At 39.8% G+C, this 19,038-nt stretch overlaps 1 protein-coding gene across 3 annotated transcripts in view; it reads left to right on the top strand.

The window, feature by feature from the left end:
- Lsamp (limbic system-associated membrane protein) overlaps positions 1-13,673 on the top strand; it is a 692,964-nt gene extending 679,291 nt beyond the window's left edge. For 2 of the 3 annotated variants that reach the window (XM_023717642.1, XM_023717644.1), the window contains 2 exons: positions 4,066-4,098; positions 10,174-13,673. In XM_023717642.1, the coding sequence (XP_023573410.1) occupies positions 4,066-4,098; positions 10,174-10,271 (131 nt within the window). In that variant the 3' untranslated portion in view covers positions 10,272-13,673. The remainder of the gene's footprint in view (positions 1-4,065; positions 4,099-10,173) is intronic. The other variant, XM_004633319.1, reaches the window with a different exon arrangement.
- The last annotated feature ends 5,365 nt before the right edge of the window (positions 13,674-19,038 follow it).

The raw sequence follows: 19,038 nt of genomic DNA, 5'->3' as shown, positions 1-19,038 counted from the left end.
TATATATATTAAAGTGAATGGGGCAAAGTCACTTTGTTTGCAGGATAAAGTGTGGAATGTTGTCTACACTAGTATTTCCCGATGTTCCAGCCATTGGAGCCCTGTAGATGTTTTATTTTATTTTATTTTATTTTTAATGAACCTGGACTGCCATGTGTAGTTGTAAGGGAATTTGCTGAAGCAAGACCAGTACGTATTTGAAATTTTTCATGAGAGACACAAAAACGGGTATGTCCTAATGAGTGTGCCCAGGAAACCCCTACACAAATAATACTATCTGCAATGCAGATTTCATCAAAAACACCTCTAGGAAGAATCAATTTCAGTTATTAAAGGCCCCTTTTTTTTTTCCTATACCGTGAAATATCCCCTCTTGAAGAGTAACATTTCATGCCTGTTGTGAAACTGGAAAAAGGTTTTTCTTGCTGTATTGCCACCCCATGGACAGAGGCAATTCCTTTAGACAGCACACAGGAGCCGATCTTAAAATCGCCACAAGATGGCAGCACCTAACCAAATTTCCAAAGATTGAATCGCAACTGTATACAGGGATTATTCTTGCGTCACGAGAGAATATTCTACTTCCGTAGGGAAAAAATGCTAGGAAATCACAATGTAAGATATAAAGTAAAAACTCTTGGTGTTTCCCTAGATACACATGGAATTTCAAGTTTTAATATCTGATTTTCATAAAGAAGTAGATTTATAGGAAGACTGCCTAAACTTTAACTTGTAACATAGCTTGCCGTTTTAATTTACTTCAGTAAAATACACATAATACTATATGACCTTTTTCTGACATTCTCTTTGGAGAATGAAATATTTGGTGATGTATTAATAACTTGCTTTTGTTTGGCAGAGGAGTGCCTGTCCTCTAGCATATGTCTAGAATTCGCAGCCTCAGGCCGGCCCACACCGGCGCGAGGCTCCTGCTGGAGCGCAGCCAGTGTTCTCCTGAGCAACCAGTCTACTTTCCTGTCATTTTTCTGTCCTAGAATTTCCTAATGTTCTCATGTATCATTGATCATATTGCTGCTATGTAGTTATATCTAAAATTTATATTATCATCAAAATTTGGACCTGTATTTCCCCGGCTTATTTGCTAACATACCTACTTTTTCCTTCTATAAAAATTTCACTGAAATGCTCTCTAGAAAGGATTTCCACCACCAAACTGGCGACTACAGCTCTTATTTAATTAAGTGCTTATTACATGTCTGCTACAGTATGTGGATTAATTTATAACAGGCAGGTTAATTATGCCCACCTTAGTGAATATGAACATAAAAGAAGTCAAGAGTTGTTTTCTAGTTTAAGCACCTTCCCTGACCTTCTTGCCTGCCCTGGAGCCTGAACAATTGCTTGAAATTACTACTGGGGAGCCCGTGGACCAGACCTGACCCACGGAAAGCTAAATGTGCTTCACTTGAATGTGAAGAATCTAAGCCCCTTTAGCTAAAGCTATCATTCTGTGACCTGAGAGGTCCAAATAAATTCTAAATGATGAAGAACCGAGAGAGAGCCTTGACCGAAGCAGTCATGTTTTGCTCTGGAGCAGAGCTTTACTGCCCAGGATTGTGTTATTTAACTATCCCAATCATGACTAAGTATCCCAGTTAGAGACACCTTGCTCGTGTAGAAAAAAAATACTAGGCACAGGAGATAATGTTCTGGCTCCTGGCTGTAGAGCTGGGAGCCCAATTTCAGTCCCATTTCTTTCTTTTGAGTTTGTATAACGTCTCTGGTCCTCAGCTTCTTCTTATACAGTGGACACTCTTCTTCCAGTACCTTTCCAACAAATTTTAAAGTAATATGTTAATTGCAAGGAAAAAGTGATAGAGCAAATATCAGGAAAGAGAGTAGTGACTGTGTGATTAATACACAGTTTGGCAGCTCAGCGGTTGGATCAGGCGGTGTGCAGAGAAGGTTGTCAGCGAGTTTTCTCTGCACCGAAAGGACCTAGAGTCACTCCAGGGTAAGCACGGGATCGGCGGCTGTCCCCTGATGGCAATGGAGACTCCTTGGTACGTTCTTCTGTCTGCCCTTGCAGTGTGATACATGTGTTAATTCAGCAGCCGCCCGTAAGATCCTTCACTGACCTAAGTGCAGAAGTGCCCCATGGGCTCACCTGGCAATTTCAACACATAGGACACTCGTGCTCGACTCCTCTTCCATATCTGGCCAGTTCTCAGAAACTGTCCCTACCTGCAGATGAAACCAGTTCTTAGGGACAGCCAGGATGGGACTAATTTTGCTAACACTGAACTGTGGCCAAACATTTTCAGACACCAGACAGGAGGACAATCGAGCACTTCTTGATAAGAATCCCGGAATACATTACACCACTTCAGAACAACTCCTTTTGGTCTATTTTGGATGGACAAATGAAAACTAACATCTGTGACGAGAGGGCTTCACGGGCAGCCCCAAATCTTGAGAACAAATATCTGAGCCCTTTGTGCTATGCCCCAGATGAAAGAATTTAGTTTCTCATAGCCCCTGTCCCCCACCCCTATTTTCATTTTAGGTTAGGAGGACGCTTGGCATGTATTTTTTCTACCTGCTTTTTTCTTTTTCTGTTTTGGGCCAATGTACACTTAGAATACCCGTACTGGCTGGGCTACAACAGCAGTCCCTCAAAGACAAAGACCCTGTCTCCATGGAATGAAAAGTCCAGTGCCAAAGAGACTGGTATCAATCACAGCATCGATGACATGAGCACAGGTGTTGAAATGAGTGCTATGAAGAAAAGCAGAGCATGCAATAAAGAGTCCTAATGTGCCGAGGGGATCAAGGAAGATTTCTTTGCAGAAGCGAAAGCTAAATTCTGAGCCAGAGTGAGGTTTCTGGATGAGATGGCCCTGGGACATATGCCCCATGGCACCAGGAAACACAAAGGCAAACTGGTGAGCTAAGAGAGTTTGATGAGGTTGGGGAGCAGGGGTGGCAAGGGGAGCTGCAGTGGTGACGCCAAGGATTTTGATCTTTACCTTCAGTCTCAAGAAAACATGAACACATTTCAGGCAGGACCATACAGTGCCCAAATACCCAACTCCCAAGGCTCTCTCTGGCTGAAGGGTTCATTTATTCTGCTTCTTTAGTGAAGTCATGTTATTCAGGATGCAGGGCTGTGTTGTGATGGTCAAAAAATAAGTGTCAAATGGCCCCTTGAGCTATATTATTTAGCCAAACTTAAGTTGTCCTGAGACTCACGGCGGTACCTTCTGGAAATTTTACTTATTTCTGAAGAGCCAGGAGTATGCTAGTTTATTTTATAAGAATACTTAAAAGAATATCTATGTACCTAAAATATGTGATCTCTTCTAACTTTGACATTTCGTTTTTGTGCACCATTCATTGAAAACTACTGCATACCAGGGACTAAGCTAAGCCCTAATGTTCAATGCTTAACAAAATGTACACCACAGCAGCCTTCAGGGAGCGTATACTCCAATGGGGTACACAAAACAAGCAGACAGCTAAGTAAATTTTAATGTGGTTCCAGGTAGAGAATGGTGCCACATAGCTTAGTAAGAAGTAGAGAGAATGACAGAGAATGCCACCCCTGAAAGGGTGACACGTTCCCTCCTGAACTGGGAACATGTCAGCATAAATCTGAATGCAGTCTTGGCCAGCCAGGACCCAGGAGAAGATTTCTCGCAGACAAGAGAGCAAGAACAAAGTTCACAGAGTTTGAGTAGAGTCACTCGTTTGAAGGAGAGCGGGAGGCTAGTGGCTTAAGTGGAGTGAACAAAGGGCCAAATGGCAGCCCAGGGATGGGAACCTAGGAAGGTCGCCCAGATTTCTTTCACCTTCCATTTTCAAGTTCACATGCATAACACAGCACACCGTGCACTTGTCGCACATTTGTTCCAACCAAAATGTCTCTTTCCATCTTCCCTTCTTCAACCTTTAGCAGTCTCTTTTCCTGCTAACATCATTTTCTGCCTTTTCTCTGTCTCCTTTCGGTGGAGAGTACTGGTCTACTTTCATGGTAATTCTTAGTTGATTAAAATATATGCATATATACATTTGTTTTTATTTTGCTAAATATTTCTTTTTTAGAAATCGGTACCACCGTGCACTTCAAGCAAAAAGGTAGGCTTTATTTATGATTACCTTCTGTATGTTAAAATTAAGACTTCATAGCAATGTGTTGTGGACTTCTATATTTTTTATTTCAGTTCAGTAACCTGTAATGATAATTTCCATCATACATTTAGCATTATGTTCCCAAATTATGAACTCTCTTATTTCCAAAAGCCTCAGATCCAACCCTCGAGTCTTACATTGCTTTTGACAGTTTTTCACTTTCAGAACTCTGGGTCTGGGTCTGGGTCTGAGCAAGCTGTTTGCTGCTCCCCTTCCCAAGCCCTACCTTCCCCATCGCAGGGGTCCCTGTTTAATCGGTGCAGAACTGCAGTTTTGACACATTCTCTGCCCAATGTCTGGACTCTCAGAAGTGACATCAGGCTTATTTTACAGTAACATCACCTATTAAAATAAATACATAGCTGGACAGTGACATCTAGACTAGGCATGGAGACCAGAGTATCTATTAGAGTGAGTCATTTGAGCAGTTAATATTCCCAGGCCTTTGGACGCCTCAGTCTTCTGCTGCTGACCCAGGTAAGGAACAGGATTTCATGATCTTCAGCTCTCCCGTGTTCATGCAGCAGCCCTGAGACATAAAAGCCACATAATTTCTCTACAAAGAAGCATAACCTTGTCCAAACTTCATAAAACAGACCTTGCAAATGAAAGCAATTACTGATTAAGAATCCCTCTTTACAGTGCCGTAGCTAATTTCTCACAGTGTCTGCACCCAGTGCAGAACCAAAGAGGCCCCAGTGTGGCCAGGCGCCACCCCATGGGAGTCCTCTTGCTTATGTACTTGATGAGAAATTGTCTTGCATGAAGGTTTCTTTTCTTAGTCTCCAAAGGAAATGAAATAACTGAGATCTTTTATAGAGGGCAAAAACCTGTTTCCGTTGGATCTAGTCCGTAGGACCGGTTTCTAAGAGCTTCATAGAGAATGTTCCTTTTTTCCTTCCTCCCAAGAAAGGGCCAGCACCTTGTTTTGGCCAAGTCTAGCAAGTCCTCACAGAAAGCAGTAGGAAATGGACCGGATCATTTGGGGCGTGAAAGCATGTCCTCTCGTTATGGCATGTGTGATGTCCCCTAAAAGCCTCCAGCGGTCATGAGGGCAGGCTCTTGGGAAGCAGTTGAGTCTAGAGATTGGTTTACTGTCTAGTGCTCTGATTGGGGGTGTGAGTGTCACATCCATCTTAGGGCAGGTAGCCTGCACGCAGTATAAGGCAGGACAAGAAGCTTGCTCCCTCCTTTTTTGCTCTTGCTGCTTCTGCGGATGAACTGTTCTCCTGAGCCACCCACCCTGCCTTGGAGCCAGCTGAGTACTGACTGAAACCTCCACCGACTGTGAGCTAAGTAACCTCTCCTCCTTTGATTTCGGCTTCCGTCATTTTGTCTCAGCAATGAAAGGAAAGTAACTCAGACTCTTCTTCTGCCCTTCTTCTCTCCCCAACACTGTGATTACTGTTTCATTAATTAGGCATGAATCTTCACTGGCTAGTGTTACGTGTGACACAGTGGGGTTCTAATGTGATGGCAAGATAGGCACCCTCGTGTCACCAGAAATGTGCCTAAAATTTTAAAATGTATGTGCAGAAGACTGTTCTGACGGGAAAGACTTGATTCCAACTCTTCTGTGCGAATACTTCACTCTACCCAAGTCTCACTTCACGGAGGATGAATGTTGGAAGAGTCCAGATTTAATTTTAAGGCCCATACTCCGTGGAAACATCATTATACTCCCTCCAATAATCTGAGTTAGCCTATGGCAATTACAAACTTCAGTCCTCAATTCAGTCACCCAAGGCAGCTGTACTGGCAGAAAGTGGCCAGCAGGTGTCACCAAAGTCAATCTTATCACTTTCACCTTTTAACATGGCTTCTCGTCCCAGGGAAGCCTTCTTGGGCCTCAAGTCTAGATAATACAGAAGAGAGATACTGGGCAGATTATGAAGACTGACCATCTTCTTTGTTAACAAATTATTTTAAATTGTTATTTCGTTTTATTGTCACTTAATCCATTAGTCTAACAATTCTAAAAAAAAAAAAAAATTCAAATTTTAAAACTCCTTCAGCCTTTCTTTTCTTCTTTTATGGCTGAATTATATCCAGAATAAACTCATAACTAAACTTGATTCCTTAGTGGCTACAAGGAAGGCTCAAACCCAGTCCCAAACCCAGGACAGGAGGAGCCCTCAGGACTCAGGAACTGTTGGCCCCATTTGAAGGAGGAGTACAGGCAGAGTATCCCTCACGGACGCCGAAAAAGGGGGGCTGAAAAATTATGTTTGCCTTTCTTTGAGATGTTGCTGAAAGACTAATCATTTGGCTCATATTTGTAGTTTAGAGGCTTGCCAAAAGATTCTCATATTCCTCAATTTCAGGATGTTTTCTTAATCTTGCCCTTAATTGGAAGCATTGCCCTGTTGTAAAGACTTTGTCATGACAAAGTATTTGCCTGCTACAGTTTCCTTTACCCTGTGCTGGGATGAGAAAGTGGCCTGGTGTGTGGGTCCACGGTATACAGTCTCCTGTAGCTGAGGTTTGCCCCTTAGGGTCAAATGTTAAACACTTGGCTCAACTCACCAACCACTACCTTTTCATCTGGGTTAGTATTTCATTGATTTCAGCAACCCAAACTTCTGTTTTAACAACAATCATGATCATGGTACAGTCAACTGAATACTTCTGAGAAGCCACATCTATCTGTGTATATTCACACATGTAACACACACAGAATGCAGGTAAATACCAAGATATGACTTTTGTCTGTGATCTGAAAGCATGCAGAAAGATTTTTTTTTAATGTACAGGGTCTACAGGGTCTCACTGTGTAGATCGGACTCATAGCGATTCTCCTGTTTTCAGCCTCCCAAGTGCTGGGATTATAGCTGCACGCCACCACGCCCAGTCTCAATTGTTGTCTCAGCATGCTCCGGGGGCAGGACCGGCACGGCACACCAGGGATTGAACCCTGGCCGCTGTGCTCCTCCTAAGCAGGTGCTTTAGTCCCCTGAGCTATCTGGCCGGTCCATGTATGCAGCAAGGCTTTGAACTGTGATTTTTATTTGCCCATCTATTCTTAAGGCTAATTTATGTTTGCAGACTCTTGCTTTCATTTTATCTGTCAGTATATGAAAGCACTTGCTCAGCTTGGCCATCTGGCATAAAAAATAAGATTTATCATTTGCATTTCCATAAATAAGCAGAAATTTCATAACTATGAACTAAAACATAATTAATGATTTTGCTGATTATTCTTCCCTGAAATAGCCATTAACTGAAGTAGTCTCCTATGCACTCGTATACGTCTGTAATTACATACGCACTTGTGGTGATTTCCCAACTATCACCCATTTACCCTGGTATTTTTGAAGTCTATTTATTGAGTCAAAATCAATTACGACAAGAGCAAGTGACATAAACACTTTAAATAGCTAGATGAAAGCACTTAATAAATAATAGTTGATGGAAATGGCGATGTCTTTAAGAGATATACGCCATGCTCTTTAAATATATAGTAATATCATTAAAGATAAAATTAAAGATTATTGCCATACTCATATTGGTAGTCTCCATTACAGCATATGAAAGTAATAGCTAATTTTGTAGCATGTATACTAAAACTACGTGTGGCTATCGCATGTGAGTATTTACCTGGGATCTTTCCCTCTTCATGTGCTTGTAGATGTATACAGGCATTAGCAAGAGTACTAGAACGTTACCTGTGAACATGTTTGTGCATATACAAAGAAAGAAAAGTATTTTCAATGATGAATACTTTGTTTTTTTAAGTATTGACTACCATGCAAATAAAATGATAAGACTGGGATTTTGTTTTAGGCTTCCTCAAATACTACTCAGCTCCAGCATGTCAGACACATAATTTAGACTATTTTATAGCTAAAAGTGAGATTATGGGAAGAGACATTTTCTGAGGACAATCTATGTCCACACCATGCTGAATGTGCCCAATCTCATCTGAAGACTTATTTCACATTATCCTTGGGGTAAAACACACAACATTTTCCCTTAACTATGTAGGACCTTAATGTTTGTGTAGTCTTTGCTTGTTATGAAAGTCTCATTGATACACTAGTACTATGTTCCGAGAAGCTGATGTCATGCAATGTATATGAAGGAATGAAAGGAATAAGGAGCTAAATAAAGAATTCCACCCACCTGACTAGAAGCCCTGGGACATTTCTTTTAAGAGCTTTGAGATCCCCAAAGTTCAAAATGTCTGTAGGGGAAGACAAGGAGATAGTGGAGAAGGACGTGGAACTGAGCCCAGGGACACCTGCAATGCGGGCCCAGTGAAGGAGTTAATCAGGTTCGGGGGGCTGCACCCAGGGCCTGCTCACACGGAAAGCAGCTAAAGTGACCATTATCACCACAATGCGTAGTCATCCACAGAATCAGAGCTGTAGCTGGTCTCCACTGTGCATGGTGACGCTCACGCTACATAGAAACCATGCTGCTCATAGTTCTTCTGTTTGTATTTTTAGAGTGTGTGTTACAGAAGCAATGGCCAGTTCATATTTTGTTTTATTGAGTCATGTTCTTAATATTCCCAAGAAGACATTCTAGCCCCAAACATTTTATTCAGAAACATTTCTATAAAGGTAATGACTATCTCTTTCTAGGTTTGTTTGTGCTTGTTACTGATTTAATCCAACCCAAGTTTCCTTTAGTCAATGGCCATGGCTTCTGATGAATCACTGCTCACTTCTGGCTAGCAAAGGCTGGGGAGCCAAATTCCACATCAAGCACACAGTCTCTCTGCTAATGAGTGAGGGAAAGGTGTAGTTGGATTTATCTCTCTGTGCCTATTTCACTGGAAAACAAGTTTAATTATGTACTTAGCTCAGGACAGGTATGTGCTTGTATTTATAGCAGTGCCCAGTAGGCAGATGCTTATTGTGTTGTTACTGTCACTATTTCTTTTATTAATTACGTAAAACACAAATTAGGGCCATTCTTGAATTGAACATTTCCTCCTGTTATCCTGTCTCTGAACTGGTATGTGTTTAAAGAGATTATGAAAATTTTCACATACCACGTTACTGTAAACTCCTCTACAGTTGTAAGCCATCATACTTACACACAGACATACACACACAGACACCCAAACACACACAAGCTGCATATGTGCCCTAAATTCTTCAAAGGAACCCATAGTTACAGTTCGCCAGTTTCTTTTTTGAATGTCATTATCTAAGTCTGTAGCCTCAAAACCAAAGTGCCTACACTGATTTTAATTTAATGGAGTATATACAAAAAAAGAGAAAAGGTAACAAAATACAACCGACAAGCTCTTGACTGACCTACAGCTTCTGCTCTTGTGAGTCCAACCAACATTGGCCCTACTAGGGTGGCTGCTTCAGGCCTGGGTAAGTTCAAATCTCAGGACTGTTACTGTTAAGGACCTCCTTCTTAACATCTATCATGCCATCGTTGATTTGGCTTCTGATTTTTAAAATGGCAGAGGAGGATTTGGAGCAAGATGACCCATTTTTCCACTGAAGAATCTACAATGTGTTGCCTTACCTTTTAGCTTGATAAGGTGCCACCCACCTCCAAAAGTTACTTGTTAATAATTGCCTTCCCAATTAACAAATAGGTAAGTACTATTTCTCTAAGAAACTAAGGAGCCACGATTGGTGAGACAGCTTATTGGCACTGTGATGAAGTGAGAGGAAGAGCTCACATTGAGCTGCTGAAGACCCCTCAGGGGCCAGCGCCGGCCTGATGGTGAGGCATGGGCAAAGCAGGTCAGATGAGTCGATTGGCCTCACACAGCACATCCCACAGTGGCGATGGCCAGCTTAGGAGCTGCTCCGGCAAGAGTAATTCTAGATTCGGAAGTGTACCTATAAGTGATGCTCTTTGTGACACTTAAACCTCAGAATGAGAATTATTAGACAAGATTTAGAACCATTCCTAAAGAGCACACAGAGCACAGACACTGGAGCTCAAGACTTGGCCATCCCTTACCTGAGTCCTGTCAACAGTCCTCTGAAGCAAAAAATGATCAGGATATAACTATTCTCTTTTCTCTCTCCTTTCTCACTCCCGCAGGACCTGGGTCGGTGAGAGGAATAAATGGATCCATCAGTCTGGCCGTACCACTGTGGCTGCTGGCAGCATCTCTGCTCTGCCTTCTCAGCAAATGTTAATAGAATAAAAATTTAAAAGTAATTTAAAAAACACACAACAATGTGTCACACCGGATACAGAGAGAAAGAGAGAGAGAGAGAGAGAGAGCACGTGTGCAAGATGGGGGGAGACTGTTTATTTCACAACATTGTGTGTTTATAAATGAAGGGGAAAATATGAAAATGAAGAAAATCCAACATTTAAAACAAATTTAAAGTCAATCAATAAAAAATTGAGCATAATTCAGGGTGGGAAATGAAATGTTCTACCATGCTATGTCTATATATATCTCTACTAAGCGAACGAATGCTGTGTAAAGACCGCACCATGTAGGGACATCTGGACATTGTAAAAATAAGACCAAGAAAAAAAACGTGAATATTAACCCCCCCACACACACAATTTATCCTTCCTCCTTCATCTGTTTTCATCTGTGGGGAAAAATATAAGGTCTTGCCTTTGGTGTTTATATTTCCATAATGTCTTTATTCTGTTCTCATTTGCGCTGACTTGTAGCCATTTCAGATGATCAATGGAATCTTGGTTGAGCCTTTATCAGAGCCCTCTGCCTCCATTCTTTCTCCAACCTTTGCGATCACCCTGTATTTCCAGTGTGTTCTATCGTCCCACACTCACACTACAGAGTTCCTTTTAGCCCACCCGCCAACCTCTCTTCGCCCCACCGCCCTCCAGGGCACTTGTCACGCCGCATATGCTAGGAAGTGCCATTTTAAGTTTTTCCACTGTGCGTGTGTGCTCAAGTCTCTCGCTCTCATGTGAGTGTACGTGTGTGAGAGTGTGTGTGTCTCTCTCTAAAGCATGCCAAGGGAATGGTCCATGTGTACATAGACTCACTGTGCTGTAGATACTGTCCTGCATTGTAATTGTGAGATGCGGCTGTAACGAGTTGCTGGGAGAGATGGCGGGGAGGGAGGTAAGGAGCAGACTCCCTCCTCCACTCATGGCTGTCACATGACATCAGCGTGTATTCCAACCAGGCTGTGCCCCCTTCCAAGGGCAGGACCCCATATTCCTCCTAGTCCCATCTTCAGAACCCAGTCAGGAGTCACTCAGAATATCACTGTCAATGAAAGTGCCTACTACTGATGGGGTGAGTGAACAGTGGAACAGAGTAGTCAGTGGATGAAATTACCTGGGAGAGTTTTAGATTTCACTCTTATTTCGTGAGCCTGTGGGATTCATACATTTCCTGGCTTTTAACAGGCTTGGGCTTTGCTTCACTGCAGAAATGAACAGCATCTGCTGAGCAATTCCCCAGAAATGGGAATGTTTAAGCACTAACTCCATGAGAATGATGAGCCACATGGAGATGCTAAAGCCCTGTTTTGTCTTCTCCTTAATCTTCAAATAACACTACACTTGCCCTGTAGATTTCCATGAGCAGAGACTGTTTCCTCTTTCAGAGAAAATACAGTGTGAGCAAGACCAGAGAGATAGACAGTTGCCCAAGGTCCTTCCCCACATTCTGTAGATACTGCTAGAGCACTAATCTGAAGAAAGAAAAAAGAACTCACTTCTTGTGCCCCTTTGCAGTGGCGTCTAGCTAACACCATGCTGGGATGCATACATCACCCCTTCTGTTCCACTGATGATGTCTGTACTACCATTGTTCATGAGGTACTAGGCCAGGCCACTAAGAAATACAATACAGTCACGTCCCTTACTCTATTCAAATTTGCGTCTATACTTGTCATCATGATATTAACACAGACATGAGCTAACTCCTTAACCAAGAGATCTGGGGAAGTTGTAATTAATCTAGATAGAAGTTATATGAGAACCATAAAAGTTAGTATCACCACGTAACCTGAAAGATTTTCTTAGGTCTTTCAGAGATCTGGCTCTGCATGTAGATATCTCTGACCACTGCTTACCATTAGACTATAGGAAGCTTTGGAAGTGATTTGATTATGAAAGGACAAAGGAGTATAGCTGAGGTCATAACCGAATACACTCCCACAGAGCCGAATATGGTGGCTCACCAAGTCTTTGAGCCTTAGAAATAGCTACCACATGATGTGAAATGAGAAACTTCATAACTGGAAAGAGAGAAAATAGAAAAAAAAGAAGGAAGGAAGGAATAAAATAAGGAAGGAAAGAAGGCAGGAAGAGAAAAAAAGAAGAAAGGAAGGGAAGAAGGAAGAAAGAATGAGAGGAAATGAAGGAGGAATACAAAAGATACAAGCTTCATTTTAAGTCTCTTCTAGGGGATTCTATTACTTGTTTTATAAATTTATCACATTTCTCTTTTAATTTTGCAGTTTAGATATGAAATAAAGGAAAAGTTGAGCTTTGGGACACATAAGAGCATTTATGGCAGGTTTCTGAGACAGGACAGAAATTTTTACCCAAGAAGGTAGCTAGGAAGATAGAGAGCAGGCGTGCCACAGTCCCATGCACCATAACTTATTCATAATCAGGGATTTCTCTAACAGTTCAGTCTTCTTAGTATAAAAAAGTGGTTATTACTTTTAATGACATACATTCCCCATATACTGAAGAGTCATCTACGAACTTTAAATGGAAACTTTTAGAGTTTTCTTAATCATTTAAAGATTTAGGAAGGGAAAAGGAGCAGGAGTTAATTCTGATACCATTTAGTGTCACTTCCAGGCACAGGTTCCCCGGGGCACACCACAGGCTTTGTTCATCTACCTGGCCTTCTCATCATCTCCACTGTATCATAAAGAAAAGGTCTTAGTGTTACGGGAGAAGTATCTCCATTGAAAGGAATGTCTTGGCCATGTCCGTATCATTTGTTATCTTGGTTTTAATATAATGGACCATATATTAAACATAATTAAACAAATATTTTAAAATGTGGTATTTGCCTATATCTTGAAAAATTTCTGATTTTTAATTTTTTTTTCTTGCTCTTGTTTCAAAGAAAATATTGGCCCTAGAAGTCTCATAGTGTAAGGAAATTCTCTAAGCTTTGTGGACTAGGGAAATCACTGTAATTTGATAAAAGTTGAGAGCAAATGTAAGCTCAGAGAACTGACATCAAAATATCAACTCTAAATAAGAGACTTATAAAAGTAATTCATTGTATTGTTATAAAGTTCTTTAGGAATCTTGTCTATTGGCAATCAAAGTACTGAAAAGCATCAACTTTGTACAAATAACATACTGAGAGGAGTAGAATGCATCAAATAATATGATTGGCTAATAATTCTCATGCCCTTTGTATACAAAATGAAACTCCAATTAATAAAACAAACTCCTTCGTTCTAACTTTTAGCTGAGAAAAGTGGAAGCAACACTTCCTGGAGAGTGACCAAGGGCACTTCCTGAAGGATGAAAACTCGTCTAGCTTTTATAGCTATAGAAATTTAATTATACTCTTTCTGCAGTTATTCATTGAAAAGTTTTTGCCTTGTTAGAGAAACAGCTTATCTTGCTTCAAGACATAAAATCCCTCTATTATAGAAGATTTAAAGCTTAGGAAAGAGTAGCTATACTACAGGCTTTTGTCTTTCAACTCAGATAGACTTCTTCCTGGCCATGGACATTTTTTTTTTACTAAGTAATCAGACAACTGGGACTATAATAGAGACCTTGCAAAAGTACTTGTGATTTTCACTTTCTTGGAGGACAGAAACAAAAATCTGTTTCACCTCTGAAAATAAACTTACCTCCTTTGCACACAAAACTAAAACTCCTCAGCATGGAATTTTCTTAGTTATTATCTATGGAGTTCTTATCTACTTGCTCCAGAGTCTCATGTTCATCTCTGAGTTGGTTATGCTTTGACTGTGTCTAAGGCTCGTCTTCTTGAATTTTGCATTTTTTTTGCAGGCTTTGAATTATTTGTAGAAAAGAAATTTGTGTGTGTGTGTGTGTGTGTGTGTGTGTGTTTTCTTAGTTTTTACAGGTGTTATGTTTACAATAATATATATATAAGAAAAGGTTAGCATAACAGTTTAAACTTAAATGGAAGAAGTTATGAATTTGGTTTATTTTTTAAAAAGGAGCTATGCTTCATTTAGAAATACATGAAGCCCCATTTTGACCATTTTGTAAGTATTTACTTAAAAGAAATTTGTTTCTGTACCGTATATATTGAGAATACCCATGTCCTCATTTTTATTTCAATCCTCATAAACATTACCCTAGATTTAGACTTGGCTCCCAGTAGCTGTTTGTTTTTATAACAATGTAAGTGCAATGCTATATCTGGTGTGAAAAATTTATAAAAACTTAGAAGACAAATGAACATACTACAAAAGTAGCGAGATAAATCCTTCAGTTAAGAAACATATATCCTGTTTAGGAAGTGTCCCTTCTTAAGTACTTAAAATATTTTTCCTCCGAAGTCTGAACTTGCCCCAGTGATGTAAATTTTCCATCATGGTTGACAATATCTATAAACACCTCACTAAATGCAAAATAGAGTTTACATTTATGTGCATTCTGGTGAGAAAAGAAGGAAACCGTTCTCATTTGCATTTAGCTATGTTGTTCAAATGTCACCAAATGAAATTCAAGAAAGAATTTGTTTTCACCCAGCAATTCACATCACTTTTCTCTTGGCAAAGAAGCTAGTGCTAACATTAGGTTTAGGCTTAACATTTACAGCCATGGAATGTTTATGGATATTGTGGAAAACTTATTTAAAATCTTGATTTCTTTTCAGCACATTTACATACTCCGTGCTGATTAATAAATTAGGCACCAATCATGTGTAAATCAATGTAAATGCCTAGTTTATGTACATAATATAAACTATGTAAACTTCATTTTTCATGCAGGGCCAAATTCAGCTAAACCTGTAAATCTTAAAGAAAAAAGATCAAATAAAAATAAAGAACCAAAGCATTGCACAGGTCAAAATGGAACATAGGCTGCCTCAGGTAAGGGAGGCAGACCCAAAGCTGCACCTTGAGCTTCACACCCTGCTCAAGTCACATGTAAGTGGTTGAGCACCTTGATCCTGCTGGACTTGGGTGGGAATTCTCCTAAAATTTGCCAACATTTGCTTGACCTCAAAACAAGGGGAATAAAGAGATAGAGAGGAACAGCTTGAAGGGTTCTGCAAGTGTTGTACAACTTATAAGTGTCTTACAATTGCTTCCTCACCACCTAAGAATCTTATTTAAGTAGCTGCAAAGAAGTCACCTACACCCTGATAGGAAAAGCATACTTCACTTTCGTTTCCCAATTTAAAAAATTCAACAAAAGCATTGAGAAAGCCTGTCATCTTAATTCTAAAATATTGCAGGATATAAGAGTTATATTATATCCTTAAGAAATATCTTGCTGAGCTATCTTATAAAAATAACTTTTTCTTTAAAAAAAAAAGCAAAGAAAGTAGTAGTAGTACTACTTTCTATTTTGATATAGGTTTCTATACCTTTATACCACATTTTACAAATAAGAGGAAGAATCCTTTCAACTGGAAGAATCGCAGGCATGACACATCCTGATGTGAAAATATACATCAAATGTCATCAAATGAAACTCAAGATTTTGTTTTCATTCCAGCAATCTATCTCTCTGTATCTCTTTTCTTTCAGCAAGGAAGATGGATTTAATACCCTGTAATCTGAACAACTTGTACAGATATCAAAGATAGGACTTTCAAAGATGAAAGTCTTTTTACAAGGACTATTCTAGAAATAAATTCAGGCCACATTAACAGTAGATTTAAAATTGTGCTCCTCTTTCTAAAAGATACTTTAAAGTGAAGTGGAAGTTGTATTTGACCGGAAGTCAGAAAAAGTTGTTTGTAAGCCTGTCCCTGAACACAGACATCTGTCTACATGCCACTGGCGAGATACTTAAATTTCCTCATTCTTGGCTTCCGCATCCTGAAAGTGAGAAACTTTATGACATTTCTAAACCTCTTTTGCCTCTTGACACTGATTCTAAATAAGAATTGAATGCTCACTTGTTGCTGTGCCCACCTATTCCAAGCAGCTGTTTGTCATCTCCAGTCTTATCTCAGAATCATCACTCCATCATCTCTATTTCAAAAGCTAAGATTATAGCTTTGAAATAGCTGGGGCTATTTTTGCTTACAATCCTACAAAATCTAACTCTTGAACTACATCCTAATGACCTTTCATAAGAAGGAAACTAGCCAGGTTTGGCATTATGCTTATAATAAATGTGAAAGTTGTGCATATGAGAAGAACATCAAGGGTTTTTTGTTGTTGTAGTTTGTTTGTTTTTTCTCATTCTGGACAGAGCGCCTCATTATAGTGAAAGTGTGTCCTTTTCTTGAGCGAATGGCCATAGCATGTGGTCCCAGGCAGCTTCCAATGGGTAAGCTGTAATGAACAGCCAAGACAATACATTTTGATTGAGAGAGACATGTTTCCTGTAACTTGACTTATAGGCTGTGAAATCAAGCAAGTAGATGAGCAGAAATCAGGCCTCATTTTTTTTTTAAGTCAAAGTCTATAATATTTAAATAAGTGGAAAATATAACAAAAACACATTTGAGGTGGTCACAGTTGTAGACAGTAAGAATTAGTGTGAAATCCAGAATCAAAACTGAAAGTTCTCTGAGAGGAGATTTAAGCAGACAAGATGGTTTCTGAAGCAGTTACTGGGGAACTTATTTTTTTCTGCCTTGCTCTGAATAAATTGAACAGGAGTCCTTTTGCCTCACACTGACTCAGAGACTCAGCTTAGTGTCAGTCCAGAGTTGTCTTTTTGGGAATTGCCTGGAAGGACAGAAGGACTTTGAGATCAGGGTTTATTTACAATTTCCCAACATTAACATTGCTTTGTCTGATAAAGATACACAAAGGGCTCAGAGTACACATGAAGCTCTCTTCAAGTGAGCGATGACCTGTCCACAGAAAATCTTCACATTTCCATGGTGGTTTCAGAGGTACTTGTTTTGGGGTGGTGCTCCTGAATCTACTCCTACAGCTACTCCTTCTCTGCTAAAGCCTTCTCTGTGTACCAGGCACAGTTAAAACTCTGCTTCTTTGCAAACGAAGAAAACACATGGAACTAATAGCTTTGTGGCACGCAGCAACGATCCTAAGCTACCCAGAGCTTTTTATAAGCCCGCTTTCCTAAATCTTTGCTCTTTACCAGGAAACATAAAAGACTTGTCCTGGTGAACTGTGGCCGGGTTCCGCTGTGTATTTACTGGGAGTGGGGAGGCTTACGGGAGAGAACCACTGGGGAGAGAAGCCAAGGAGAATCACCTTCACCTCCAGCCTCTTCCCACCACTGCTTCACCCGCCTTCTCACTGCTCTACTGAAGGTGTACAAATCCTGCTCTTGGTTAGAATTCTCCATATTAACAATGTTATATACATATAAATATATATAAATATATTTCTTTTTTCAGCCCTGTAGACATGAACTGATCTTCCCTTGATGATATAAATTCATGACCATTTTTTGGTTTGGTTTTTCAATTGAGTATTTTATTTCTGTTTATTGGGTGGATTTTTTCCCCCTGGATACTAGCTCTGTGAAGGAAAATAAAAAGCGCAGTGTGTGTAAAAAAATAAAATAAAAGGTTTTTTTTTTTCTTTTCCTTAAATGTATTTAAATTCTGTTTCTTCTGTTACTTTACACGTATGAATGCTCTGCTCTTCTGTGATCTTAAAACAAAATGAAATAAATGTGAAAAGGAGATGTGTCTGCATTGGCCTACGTCAGTGACCATGTGTTTTGCAGCCCTGCTTCTAGAAGGCTTTCGTGAATGAGTTGGGAATGAAAGTGGTGATATCCAATACCTATGAAAGGGTAGACAAAAATACAGAACAATCATTTGAAAGATTTTTAACAGTGTATCATCTACAAAACTAAGCAAGTTCTGGGATATAGTTTAACAGTGTAAGTGCCTGCCTGGGAAGCACAAGGTCCTGAGTTCTATCCTTTGTTAAAAAAATAAAAAAGAAGAAGAAAAAAAAAGTGAATAAGCTATGTGTAATAATTGTTGTCACTTAAGCAAAGAAATAACAAACTGTACTTTATGCAGTTTCTTTCTCAAGGAATCATAAGAAATAAAAACAAATTCTCAGTAGAATATTATAGATAAAGCATTAAGAAGTCTGAGAGAAAACCTCAATGAGCCCTTATAATGCAATATCAAAATCATGGGGAGGTGGGTACATGGTTCCTTAAAGTATCTGTTACAGGAGTTTCTTCAAGAAATCTTTAATGAGATCTTATGTGACTGGGGCGGGAAGAACTAAATTATCTTCCAAATTGCCCATTATTTCTACTTTCAAAAACATAATAGTTTTCTAGTTTTTCTGAACACTGCTGTCTTCAAAAAATGTCTCCAGAATCTATAGAATTCCTGAAGCATTATGCAAAAGACATGTCTAGAGAAAATCAAAAATAAGGGAGTTAGGAGTGAAAAGACTGATGTCAGCTAATTAAACAGTACAAGGGACAAGAGTGTCTGGTCACATATTAAGCAATTAGGGGAGGAGCTGAGGGAGTGAGAACTCGTGTGCCCTCTGCTGGGGTGCACACCCTACACCCCACACTTGAGGAGGCTGAAGCAAGAGGGCCAAAGCTGCAAGCAATCTCTGGGCAACTTGGTAACTTAGTGAGAACTTGACTCAAAATAAAAATGAAAACAGGCTGAGAATATACTTTAAAGGCTCAAAGTTTAAGTGCTATTCTCAGGAAGGAAAAAAAGAAAAAGAAAGAAAGGAAAGAAGGGAGAAAGGAAGGAAAGAAGGAAGGAAGAAGAAGAAGAAGAAGAAGAAGAAGAAGAAGAAGAAGAAGAAGAAGAAGAAGAAGAAGAAGAAGAAGAAGAAGAAGAAGAAGAAGAAGAAAGGA

This window comes from Octodon degus, unplaced genomic scaffold (assembly GCF_000260255.1).
Source record: "Octodon degus isolate 3935 unplaced genomic scaffold, OctDeg1.0 scaffold00053, whole genome shotgun sequence".
NCBI classification, from domain to species: Eukaryota; Metazoa; Chordata; class Mammalia; order Rodentia; family Octodontidae; genus Octodon; species Octodon degus.
The sequence above is the reverse complement of the archived record's forward strand: the minus strand, read 5'-3'. Positions and strand labels throughout refer to the sequence as shown.